This window comes from Podarcis melisellensis (assembly GCF_964234715.1).
Source record: "Podarcis melisellensis genome assembly, chromosome: 15".
In the NCBI taxonomy this organism is placed as follows: domain Eukaryota; kingdom Metazoa; phylum Chordata; class Lepidosauria; order Squamata; family Lacertidae; genus Podarcis; species Podarcis melisellensis.
Window position 1 is genome coordinate 1,940,136 of NC_138532.1, and position 12,996 is coordinate 1,953,131.

Consider the following 12,996-nt stretch of genomic DNA (forward strand, 5'->3'; position numbering starts at 1 on the left):
AACGGCTAAGGGAGCTGGGCATGTTTAGCCTGGAGAAGAGGAGGTTAAGGGGTGATATGATAGCCATGTTCAAATATATAAAAGGATGTCACATAGAGGAGGGAGAAAGGTTGTTTTCTGCTGCTCCAGAGAAGCGGACACGGACCAATGGATCCAAACTACAAGAAAGAAGATTCCACCTAAACATTAGGAAGAACTTCCTGACAGTAAGAGCTGTTTGACAGTGGAATTTCCTGCCAAGGAGTGTGGTGGAGTCTCCTTCTTTGGAGGTCTTGAAGCAGAGGCTTGACAACCATATGTCAGGAGTGCTCTGATGGTGTTTCCTGCTTGGCAGGGGGTTGGACTCGATGGCCCTTGTGGTCTCTTCCAACTCTATGATTCTATGATTCTAAGGCCAGTGTGAAAAGGAGTGTCTTCAGCATACAGTGGGAGCTATGCAATGTTGAAGCAAAACACATCTCTGTGGAGAGGAAATTCTACAATTTAGGTTCTGCCACAGAGAAAGCACTCTACTGGGAATTTTTTGTTTACTGCAGTGGAAATGCCATAGAATTTTTTCAGTAACAAAAATATATGCCATAATTATTATTATTATTATTATTATTATTATTATTATTTATTATTTATACCCCGCCCATCTGGCTGGGCCTCCCCAGCCACTCTGGGCGGCTTCCATAAAAACCAAAAATACAGTAAAATATCACACGTTAAAAACTTCCCTGAACAGGGCTGCCTTAAGATGTCTTCTGAATGTCAGGTAGTTGTTTATCGCTGGAAGGGCGTTCCACAGGGCGGGCGCCACTACCGAGAAGGCCCTCTGTCTGGTTCCCTGTAGCTTTGCTTCTCACAATGAGGGAACTGCCAGAAGGCCCTCGGCACTGGACCTCAGCGTCCAGGCAGAATGATGGGGGTGGAGACGCTCCTTCAGGTATACTGGACCGAGGCCGTTTAGGGCTTTAAAGGTCAGCACCAACACTTTGAATTGTGCTCGGAAACATACTGGGAGCCAATGTAGGTCTTTCAAGGCCGGTGTTATATGGTCTCGGCGGCCGCTCCCAGTCACCAGTCTAGCTGCCGCATTCTGGATTAGTTGTAGTTTCCGGGTCACCTTCAAAGGTAGCCCCACGTAGAGCGCATTGCAGTAGTCCAAGCGGGAGATAACCAGAGCATGCACCATGATAGGGTCTCAGCCTACGTACCAGATGGAGCTGGGACATATATGCAAATATATGGGCAAATATGGGTCCTACTACCTTTGCTTTTCATTACTGATTACATTTGTATCCCCCAGTCTCCCTCTAAATTCAGGGCAGCACATTCCCACATTTTCTCCTTGAAACAACCACCTGAGATGGTTGGACTGAGAGAGAGTGGCAGGTCCCATGTTGCTGAATAAGTTTTTGCGGCTGAACCAGACCCAAAGCAAACACTCAATCCATTGCGCGCTAAGGAGGCCAAATGGTTAGGGTGCTTGATTACATTTCCAAAGGTTTATTTACTTAGTTAAGATATTTATAGTTTGTCCTTCATCATGTAATCCCAGGTAAATAGTAAAGCAAATCCTAAAGACAATTAAAGAGCAAGCAAAAACATATCACATCTATTAAAAAATCAATAATGACGCCCTCCTTGAAATGGCACCACCTGTGGCTCTTAATTGCAGTGGCAGATACATACTTGCACCCCACAAAAGTTTGGGGAAACAGGTAGGTCTTTACCTGGCAAAAGTGTCAGCACCAGTCATACTTCCAAGGGGAGGGCATTTCATAGATGGGACACTGCTTGGTACTAAGGTCTAACTTTGATCTAAGTTGGTACTCCAACTCAAGGAACCTGATATGGTACACCGCCTCTCCCTCCCTTCCTCCCACCCACCCACATAAAAAAGTCTTTCCCTCACAGACACACATTCATACCCCCTTTCTCTCACACCCATGCACACATGTACAGACAACTTAATACTTCTCTCCATCTTTCTCTCTTGCACCCCCCCCTCTAGCTTCTATTCTGCAGCCCCCTTTGCACACACAGGGCTGCCTCAGTCCACTTTGGCACCTGAGGCAAACCTCAAAATGGTTCCCCCACCAGAGAGGAAGATCTACATCAGGAACAAGGCGAGAATAAAGATCTACACTGGGAACAAGGTTGGGAGCAGACCAGCAGTGCCTCCTCTTCACCCAGCGGCTGCTGTAGAGGGGGCATGAGGGGGCTGCGGGGGGGGGGGGAGATCTGGCCTCTAAGGAGTGTGTCACAGATGTTGCTGCCACTTCCGTAGCAGCAGTGGGCAGTGCATTCCTTGGAGGATGGATCTGCTGCCACTGTGTCTCCTGCCATCTGAAGCAGTTGCCTCACCTTGCCTCATAGGTGAGTCAGCCGTGCACCTGTGCCCCTTCACATATATGAAGGGAAAGGCATTGCTGTCTGCCTAGCCCTCAGCAGGGGCCCAAGCTCCCCTCAAGGCTGCCACTCTCACTCAGCCACATGCCTACCAAAGCTGCTCCCTCACAGGCAAAGTTCTGCATGTGTGCATCATCACACGCCCTCAGACTTTCCAGCCTTCCCCTCGGCTGCGATGGCAGGCTCTCCTGAGCTCGCTGGCTTCCTCTCACTCACACACCTGCCCACCCAAGCTGCTCCCTCCCTTCACACCTACAGGGGAGAACAATAGGAAGGGAGAGCTGTCACTCACGGCTGGCTGCACATGCACACAAGAGTGCTAGCATGCCAACAATTTTATATATTGGAGAGAAATGAAGGTGTAACTCATTTTTAAGGTGCAACAAACTTTGGTTCTCATCTTGGGACAGCGTAGAAGCAAGAATAAAAGTGTTGTTCTGTTGGGTTGAAAAGAGACACAGAAAAAGCTCGGTTGTGGCACTGCGTGTCCCTAAGGCAAGGAAATGGAAAGCTTCTACTGATTCCATGGACCAAAATATCTCCCTACCTGCCTGATTCTGCCCAGGATAATCAAATGGGCCCTCCATGAGCAGGGGGAAGATGCTGGAGGCTCCCTGGAATGGACACAGGGCTGAGAGAGATTTTGCCCTGGTCATTTGTTTAAAGGGGAAGGGGGCTGAACCAAGATAATAAATGATGATAATAAATGATGGTGGCAGTCTTTTGTTTGGCAGTGTATGTTGGGGGAGACTCTTGCACAGAATAACACATGCTTGTGTGTCTATATGTAAATTGTGTTGTGGCTAATATGACAAAAGTAACTAAATCTACTGGGTTGTGTCCCATGCTAGCCCTACTCAGAGTAGACCCATTGAAATTAAGACATACCTAGCTTAGATCCATTAATTGCACCTACTTTGAGTAGGATGTAGTTGGACACAACCCATGCTCCTGGCACTGCCTCATGCTCTCAATACTTTCTCCACAATCCTGAGGGCTAGAAACTTTGCTCTAAACATGCTAACATTAAATTTTAATGGGGCACCAGATTCCAGAGTGTGCATCAGGTGCCAGTCATATCTGTACTCCCCCTGAGTCATGTTTCACTGACTGTACCCTTGGTTGTGTCTCCTGCAGGACCCAGGCAGTGAGAATCCAAGAGAACCGCTACCGCCACCCCTCCTGCTACATCTGCACCGACTGTGGCCTCAACCTGAAGATGCGGGGCCACTTCTGGGTTGGCGAAGAGATGTACTGTGAGAAGCATGCCCGCCAGCGCTACCAGGGGGCAGCAGGGGGCAGCCCAGTCACAGCCGTCTACTCCCAGTCCTAAACTGCGCCACTGGCATGCAGGAGAACGAGCAAGAAGGAAGCTGGTGTTTCCACCACCCTGGAGGCTTCTTCCCAACATCTAGTCCGTGTGACTTCCAGAGGCGTCTTTTTCGATTGCCTATCAGACCTTTCGCTTCATGCACAATCCCAGCCAGCCAGGATTCTGCCTGCTGAGACATACAGGGAAGAGGAAGGCAGAAGGGCTCAGGGATCTAGGGAACAGGCAGGGAGCCCCTCTAGGGAAATGGCATCTTCAGCTTCTGGCCTATTTCTTAGAAGGGCAAATGTCTTCATAGCACAAGCTTGGGCACATTGGGCACTAAGCATCTTCCGGAGGGATGATTTGCAGGAATAGCCGAAATTTCCTCTCTGCCAAGCTGTGCCCGCAGAGGGTCTGTTTGGGGCACCCCATGGAACGCAGTGGTGCTGCCCCTGCCCACCCCTGCCCATGGGTAGTGGAAGCCAAACCCAAGTGACTCTTGCTGCTTGCAGGGTAGCTAAGCCATGGTATTCCCTTCTGGGTCTCTAGCGCCTCTTTCTTGCCACAGCTGGCAACTGTCCTGTGTCAATGTAGAGATGAAAGAGGAAAGATTAGGGCTGTCACTGAAGCACTAGGTACTGGGGTGGCATGGATGCAGCTTTGAATACTGACTCTCTGTAAAGCTTCTATAAAATAATCAGCCAGATCTCTATATGAAATATAATATATATGTTGTATGTATGTATATATAATGTACTTGTTTGTGGCGGCGTGAAGGGGACTGGAGAAAGAAGCCTCTTCTCACTCTGCAGCTCCATTTTAAGGTTTTATAGCAGCATGTCACCCTCCCCTCAGCAGTTGCACACAGGACAAGAGTCTCTTACACTGGTACCTCTGCTTACGAACTTAATTCGTTCCAGAGGTCCATTCTTAACCTGAAACCGTTCTTAACCTGAGGCACGCTTTCACTAATGGGGCCTCCTGGTTCTGCTGCGCTGCTGGTGCACAACTTCTGCTCACATCCCAGAGCAAAGTTTGCTACCAGGAGCATCTACTTCCAGGTTAGCGGAGCTCATTACCCGAAGCATTCGTAAGGAGGATGATACGTAATCCGAGGTTCCACTGTATTTCAGGAGGGGGAAAGGGCAGCCTATGGGGAATCCCTCATCATACAAAATGCCCTATACAGTGGGTAGAGGCTGTGGGAGGTGGCATTTTAATAGTTCTCCCAGCTATTTCTGGGCAGGGAGTGTGCAACTTGAGCACTATGCCACTGACGACTGCAGTGTTATCTTATTGTCATGAGCTAAAGGAATTGCTGTTAAGTGACTGGCAACATAGAGGCACAACAAAACCCGGATTGACTACAGATTACCTGGCACATTCTTGTGCTCAACAAGCAAAGACCATGCAACCAATCTCCCTTTTGATCACTAGCAAGCAAAAGGTGTAATAGTATTAGGTATGGCAACTTGCATCTGGCAGACAGTGTGCCATAGCAGGGAAGCTATATCAGCCTCATAAACAAAACATGTAAATGAGATATGTGTACATACCCTAAGGGTTTTTCTGTATGATCCTAACATCCTAAGTGTTGCCTTGCTGAATCATACAAAGGATCCATCTAATTCCATGTTCCGATTCCAACAGCCACTGGACATTCTTCCAACAGCTGGCTGTACCACCTTCTTAAATGTGGTGCAGGTAGTCAGCCAACCACTAGGGTAGTGAACCAAAGGTAGTTCCGCCTCCGCCCCGCAGTCACTTAGAGATCTCTAGTTTCTGGCTAGCAGTGCCTAGGATAAAGAGTATGCAGGAGATGGTACTTGCACATAAGCAAATGTTAAGCACTTCAGTATCTGCTTAGAGATGCTTTGAAGAGAAGCAGACACAACAAGGGCCAGTAGCAGCTGTCTCCTTGTAACCTGTTTAGAGTAGGACCACCCATTCCACCCCACTTCTCTCTCTCTTCCTGTGTGTTTTGTTTGCAAGATGCTGGGCTGTTCCGCCTGCTTAACAGGACATGGCGTGTTCAGACTGCACTGGGGGTTCAAATAAGTTCAGATCCTTCCTGTGTTGTGTGCTAGGCAGGGACGCGGACTTATAAAAAATATTGGGGGGCCCCGGGAAAGCTCATGAATAATAAATAAGCTCATGAATATGCAAATAAAGTGGCACCGCCTCCTCGTGAGCGAATAGGGGAGAGCGTGCTGCGCCTATTAATCAGCTCCAAAGGAAATTGGGTGGAGCTTTTGCTCGGGAGGGAGGGCAGGAGGCATGCAGCCCGCTCCTCCCTGTGCATTTTGGGCTGGGGGAGGGGCGGCCCAGTCAAATATCGAACCTCAGAGGAACCTCCGAAAACGTGGGGGCTAGCCGGAGAAGAGAGGGCGAGCCCCCTCTGCTCCGGCCCTAAATAGGGAAAGCCACGCCCCCCAGCCAGCCGATTGGCTGGCTCGGAGGCGTGGCCGGTCGGGATTCCCCTGTTCTCGCGGGGGCTGAAACCACCAGGAGGAAGGAAATTCCCCCCGGCAGTGGTGCTGCGAAGCGGCGAAACAGCGAGGATTCCCTAATCTCGCGGGGGACAGCCGGGGCTCTCCGGTTAGGGCGCGTGGCTGGCTGGCTGGCTGGCGAGGGAGCAGGTGGGGAGGAGGCAGGGGACGGCGGCGGCGCTCTGCTGGAGGGGCGCCTGAGATTATTGGGGGGGCTGAGCCCCCCCAAAAAAATTATTGAGGGGGCTCGGGCCCCCTCAGGCCCCATGGAGTCGGCGCCTATGGTGCTAGCGCAATCTCCTTTCTCATATGTGGGCTCACTTGTTACGTATTTGTGCCCAGGCCATGTGGTCTAGGTATAGACACATGGGAAGGCAGAACTTAGCCCACCTATGGGGGTAGAAAAACCTTTATGCTAGAACTTGGGAGGATCTTATAATAAAGCAAAGGACTCAGATTCCCAAAAGCTATAGAATCCTTACTCATGGAAGAATATGTTCTGTAAAGAGCATACTTGAACAAAATAGGCCTGGGTGTTCTTCAAGTTCTGTTTTTTTAACATATTAGTAAGTGACATAAATAGTAAAAAGAAAAGAAAAGAAAATCAAGAGTCAGCTATTATAAAAAGTTATTTCCTCTTTCTAGTCATTTATACCCCAGTCCGCCCTCTCCTCTCTCCCTAAGAGGCAGGCGGGCACTAACTCACTCTCAGCTCAACCCAAAATGCTGAGCTTCAACTCGGCCCCTTCCCCTTCTTTGCTGTTCAGCTTCCTTATCACAAAGCTTTTCTCTTTCAAGGTCACACCTAGATCTTCCCAAAGAGGGAGTCAAACATCAGTCAGCCTCTTGCTGCTGGCTTGTATGCTATGCCGGTTTCACAAAAAGCTTGCTTCCTGCTCCCTTCTGCGTGGTGTGACAGAATGAAAGATGACCAGATTAGCCATTTTATCTCAGGCTTGTGATGGGGATACAAGACCTGCCATCTCCTGCGATTACCAATGTAAGGAAAGGTGTCACTGCCCAGTAGCCATTCTCATACTTTCATGTGCAGGAGCTCAAAATCCTCCTGTGGCAGGGATCTACAGCCTTCCCTAGTCAGCTTGTCACATTTTCTGAAAGCTCTTCCACAGGGCAATGCTATGCTACACCTCATGTGACTGTGGCAAATCCATGGTTGCATTAAAGTTTGAAGATGGCTCTCCGTTATCTATCCACTGGAGCACTCGAGGGATGGCCAGGGTGAGCCTTGAGGCTGCATCTTCCACTTGGAACATGACACTTGCCAGCACATGCTCAGGACCAAGGTTCACATTACAACAAGCATGCTTTGAAATATATGTGCTTAAAGGTGCCCCCTTCTATTATGAGGAAAAGTGATGTGAGGCCTGGATCCAGAGGGGAGTCTGGAACTTGCTTCCTGCTGGAGACCTCCTCTCCCCATTTGCCTCTGTTTGTCTCCAGAGGTTCTGTTCATTGCAGGGATGACTAACATGTGGCCCTCCAGATGTCATTAAACTCCAGTCCCCATCTTACGCAGTCAGCATGCCCAATGGTCAGGGAGAATGAGAGTTGTAGTCCAGCAGTACTTACTGTTGTTGCCATTCGTCTGTCTTGGGAGACAATTGAGGAGTGCACTTTTGGGGATGAAGTCAGACTCTTGGAAAGTTGCAGCATCTGCTGCGGCTGTGGAGACTGATGCAGGAGGGACATATTTTGTTGCAGCTGGAGCAGATGAAGGTGTCCAGTTGTGCTGCTGCAGATGTCTCTTCCCTCTGCACTCCTCCCAGCAGCCATTCATCCTCTGGTTGTCTGTCTCTCTCCAGGCACTGTGGTCATCTGCAAGGGATTCCCACATGGCGGGGTTGATGTTGCCAACCTTCATGTCACGTTTGCAGCCATCTTTGTCACGCAGAGTTGGTCTGCCAATGAGTCTGGTGCCTGAAGCCAGCTCCCTGTAGAGCACGTCCTTTGGGATCCTGCCATCTCCCATTCTGTGGACATAGCCAACCAGTAGTCCCAAGTTCCCCACCCCTAGTTCCCAGGGAGAGAGCAATACCAGTTTCTGAAGGGATTCCTAGGAAGAAAAGTGCAACAGCAGACCCCAGGTTTGATCCCTGGCACCTCCCAAATCTGGCTGGGAGACACCCCTGGCTGTCAGTCAGTGTAGACAATACTTGGCTTGATGGGCCAATAGTCTGACTCAATATATAGCTACTAAGGCCAGAATAGCAAGGGCATAGAGTAGAATGTGGTGGTGACCATTCAAGAATAGCACAGTCTCTTATTGCTCTTTTCCCCTTTTGTTGCTGTTTAAGGAATGGAATGTCCAGGGCATATTCCTCGGGAGTACAAAGATCTTGAGCTGATCCTGCCATCTGTGGTGAGAGAATTTGGTGGCTTCAGAATATTTTATGTCCTATTCTCTCCCTGTTGAATCCTAGGGAATGGGGATTCATGCTGAAAAATGGGGTGATGGTCTAGGGGGGAGGTGAAGGTCCTGTGGCCCGCAGCTGTTGTTGGACTACAACTCCCTTCATCCCTGATTATTGGCCATGGTGTCTGGGGCTGATGGGCGTTGGAGTCCAACCACACCTGGAGAATCACAGCTTCCCCAACCCTGGTCTGCTCTGGGGGGGGGGTATGGCCTGGACATGTCCCTGCCCTGCCTTTCACTCCCCATTCTCAAAAGCATGAGGCTGCTGGCATGCCTGGAATGCTTTACGGATGTGGGTTTCCCAAGAGGTTGGTGGGAGCTGTTGCGCCATTCAGAAACACAAAAGCACAAAAAACACTCCTTCTTTAGCAGCGCAAACAAAGGCCCATGCCAAAGTCTTGGAGAGGCATTCTGGGTGCCGCCCAGTTTCCTGTTCTGAACAGCATTCCTGCCATGAAGTCACCACAGAAACGGCCAGCCCAGCATGTTCTGGAATGCGGCTTGCACATTCTCCACATTCAGATGCCACAAGCAAAGGGAGAGGTGAGACTCAAGACCTTTCACTAGAAAGTATCACCCAGGGGAGCAAAGGCCTCTCGCCACTCGCCAGGGATGGGGAACCTGCCGCCCTCCAGATGGTCAAGGGATGAAGGGGAGTTGCAGTCCAGTAATATCTGTAGGACCAGAGCTCCCCCATTTTGACTTTTCAGCCTCTGTATCAGTTTGATACTGATCCAATTGTCAATCTCACTGCTGTTAATCCTGGGGATTGTAACTGAGAGTATTTCCTGTCCCCTGTAAGAGAGAGAGAGAGAGCGCAGTAGAATTACAGTTCCCTGGTGGAAAAGGGCTGATTACTCTTAAGTGTTCTGCCAAACATGTGGTCAGGAAATGAAGTCACTATGGCTGTGCTGCTAAATGTGGATGGAATACCCCTCATTGCTAAGTAACCAAACTATTGTTTTCTGGGATTAGGTGCATGTTGAGGAGGATAGTTTTCAGCCACACAATGGGTTTTCATATCTCTGGATCTCTCAGCCTCTGGCAGGTGACCACATCTGGAGTAGCTTCAATACACAATTGTCTGCAGTCAGGCCTAGGGTCAAAGGTCAACACTGTGGGGCAATTGCTGAACCCTCCCGCAAAGCCTTTAGAAGAGTCCACTGCCTACACATGCTGCCAACCCAACAGGCAAACATGCGCTCCTCTCCATTCTTGTACTTGGGTGATGGTGGCTGGTGCCTGCTGTTTTATCTCACAATGCCTCTGAGGCCACAACCTAACATCACGCTGGATGGAAGAGCACTACATTGAGTGCCGGAGACATTGGGGCCGGCTTACAGTGACAGGGCCCAGCAAGAGGGTTTGCTGCTGTTGCTGAAATTGCACCTACCTGCTACCACCAATGTGAAGGCAGGGGCTCCTACTCCATGCTGGTGGTAGGGTGGCAGATGGTGCCAAGGTTCACACCAAACCATGTGTCAAGCCCTATATCTAGTGGTCTCCTAAGTCCTGTCCAGAACTCTGTACTATTGGGTATAAGGAGGTGGGGGTTCTGGGTTTGGGGAAGGGGCACAAGGGGCATCTTGGCTACCTATCAAATGGAGTCTCTGATTTCTCCAGCTCCTTCATCACACAGAGTCTGTTTTGGTATTGATGGAAGCATGAGGAAGGAGGCACAGTTCACACTACAACTTGTGATCTCTTACTGGTGTACTCCCTACAATCCGTCTCACACACCAACAAAAATGTACACTAAACGCTTGTACCTCTGATCACTGTTCTGTCCCTCTTCCAAATTGTGTCACACACACAACCCAACACATTTTGCTGCCTGGGGTGAAATACAAAATGGCAGCCTCTCCTCATTCCCCATACAGAAAGCTGACTGGATTGGTGATGGGATAGTCAGTGTTCTTCACTTTACCTGAGGGCAGCAAGGGAGGACATGTAGCGGATACAGATGTGTTCTCCATCGCAAGGAAACAACCATGGAGTTTAAGAGGATTGGCAAGCGGCACTGCTGCTTGCAGTGGTTACCTCCCTTGGCCTAATTAAAAGGCTGGTCCTGCACATAGAGGCGCACACGGGTGCATGCACACAACTGCTTCAACAGATCCCTTTTCTTTTTTCTTAAACATTTGTTGTTGCATCTATCTGGTTGGACACCTTGCTGATTTGTGTGGCAGCAGAATCTGTACCTGGTTCCTTTGCAGTTAGATTAGGTTAGAACACTTTTATATCCCAAATCTTTAATAAAAAAGGGAGCACAATGAGATGTACATGGTCCATTGCCTCTCTATTTCACCACAACCCTGTGAGGTAGATTAGGCTGAGAGGTATTTACCGGCCCAAAGTCAGCCGGGGAGTTTTGTGGCCAAGTGGGGATTGAACCCTGCTCTCTCAGGGCCTAGTTTGACACCAACCACTATGTCCAAGTGGTGTCATGTTTTGACTTTGGCAAACAGGATGGGGCCATGCAAGTGCCAAAGCTCAGTACTGACAAGTGTCCATATTTGAAGAGAAAGAAGTGGCCACACATGCAAGGCAAATATAAAGGTTTGCCCCAGGGGAGAGAAGTGGGGAGTAAAGATATCTGAACACAACTTTACTGGAGAGATGAGAGGGGTATGCCCAGACATTTCTCTCCCTGTAAGTTTAAAGACTCTTCTTGTCCCAACAGTTAACAATCCTAAGGCCAAAACAATTCCCAGAAGCATTGGCTTGGAAGTGCTTTTGTTCATAATTTGAGGAGAACCTTAGTGGGTGAAATTGAGAAGGATTCCTCCTCCTTAATCATCCTGTTGGGTGCTTTTGTGTGATTGATAGGTTTGAATCTGGCATGCACACCTGTATGACTAATGAGAAGCAGGTAATACAGTATCAGGTGCAGTTGGGGGCTGTGTGATTTCCCGGAGAACTGGTGCAGGTGAAAAATGCAGGTTCTACCCTCTTGTCAGTTTGGACTTGTTTCTAAGGTTCAGTAGTGCCCCCCTGCTCCATCCTTTGCACCTGGATAATCTGAAGGACCTTTTAAGAGCCTCTTGAGGAGGATGTGATGGTCCCTCAGGGCTGATAGCATTGTATTGGCTGGATTCCCAGACCCCTCCTGTCTGCTTCCCCTTGTCCTTTTCTGGGAGGTGTTAATGAGGGAGAGAACTGTGATCTTAGAGGACAAAGAAAGTCCCTTTAATCATGTGCTATTTTGGGCATAAACCTCACCCGATTTACAGTGGAGTTATTATCTGGTTGCCCATTTACCTTGAGGCCTTGGGCTTCTCTTTACTATTCAATCAATCACTCACTCATTCCCCATTATCCATTTTTATATAAACAAAATACCAAAGTGGTTTACAAAAACAACAACAGTAGATTTTAAAATCAAAGATAGTTATTACAGATAAGTCTTTTCCTAATTGTCTGCTTAAGCTTGGCAGCATTGAAAAGTTTCAGCAGGCGTTCAAAGGTTAAAACAGAAAGTCCCTCTTGGCAGAATACTCCAACCGACTGAGCCAGATGACACTAAGGGTTCAGCTTTTGTTGGTGTCAAATGAGCCTCACCATCTCAGGGAGTTGCCACCAGTGCCTCTTCATTTATGTCCCACCCCCCTCGCTTTAAGGAACTCAGTGCAGCATATAAGTATCTCTTAAAGGTAAAGGTAAAGGGACCCCTGACCGTTAGGTCCAGTCAGGGACAACTCTGGGGTTGTGGCGCTCATCTCGCTTTACTGGCCGAGGGAGCCGGCGTACAGCTTCCGGGTCACGTGGCCAGCATGACTAAGTCGCTTCTGGCAAACTAGAGCAGTGCACGAAAACGCCGTTTACCTTCTCGCCGGAGCGGCACCTATTTATCTACTTGCATTTTGACGTGCTTTCGAACTGCTAGGTTGGCAGGAGCAGGGACTGAGCAACGGGAGCTCACCCTGTTGCGGGGATTCGAACCGCCGACCTTCTGATCGGCAAGCCCTAGGCTCTGTGGTTTAGACCACAGCGCCACCCGCGTCCAAGTATCTCTTGCCCTTCCCTATTCTACATCAACCCTAGGAGGCAGTTTAGGTTAGGCTGAGAGAGAGCAACTGACCCCAGCTCACTCAGTGAGCACCATGAGCGGGGATTTGAACCTGGGTTTTCCCCATCCTGGTGTGATACTGCAAGCACACAACATTGCAGCATATAGATATTTGCCCTGTAAACTAAAAGATATATTCTTGCTCCTGGGTTTTCTACATGTGCTCTTCTTAATCATCGCCTGGCCTCCCGAATTCCACTATGTGACACAAGGGGAGAGGGGTTTCTAACCAAAAGTGTAATGGCAATCAGACAGTGCCAGGCCTTCAGAAATTGGTGCAAATTATTATTATTTA

General features: G+C 49.1%; 1 protein-coding gene across 3 annotated transcripts in view; it reads left to right on the forward strand.

Annotated features, from left to right (window-relative positions):
• Positions 1-4,451, forward strand: part of PDLIM2 (PDZ and LIM domain 2) — a 60,609-nt gene extending 56,158 nt beyond the window's left edge. For all 3 annotated transcript variants that reach the window (XM_081891083.1, XM_081891085.1, XM_081891084.1), the window contains exon 10: positions 3,535-4,451. In XM_081891083.1, coding sequence (XP_081747209.1) covers positions 3,535-3,730 — 196 coding nt within the window. In that variant the 3' untranslated portion in view covers positions 3,731-4,451. The remainder of the gene's footprint in view (positions 1-3,534) is intronic.
• Positions 4,452-12,996: the final 8,545 nt, after the last annotated feature.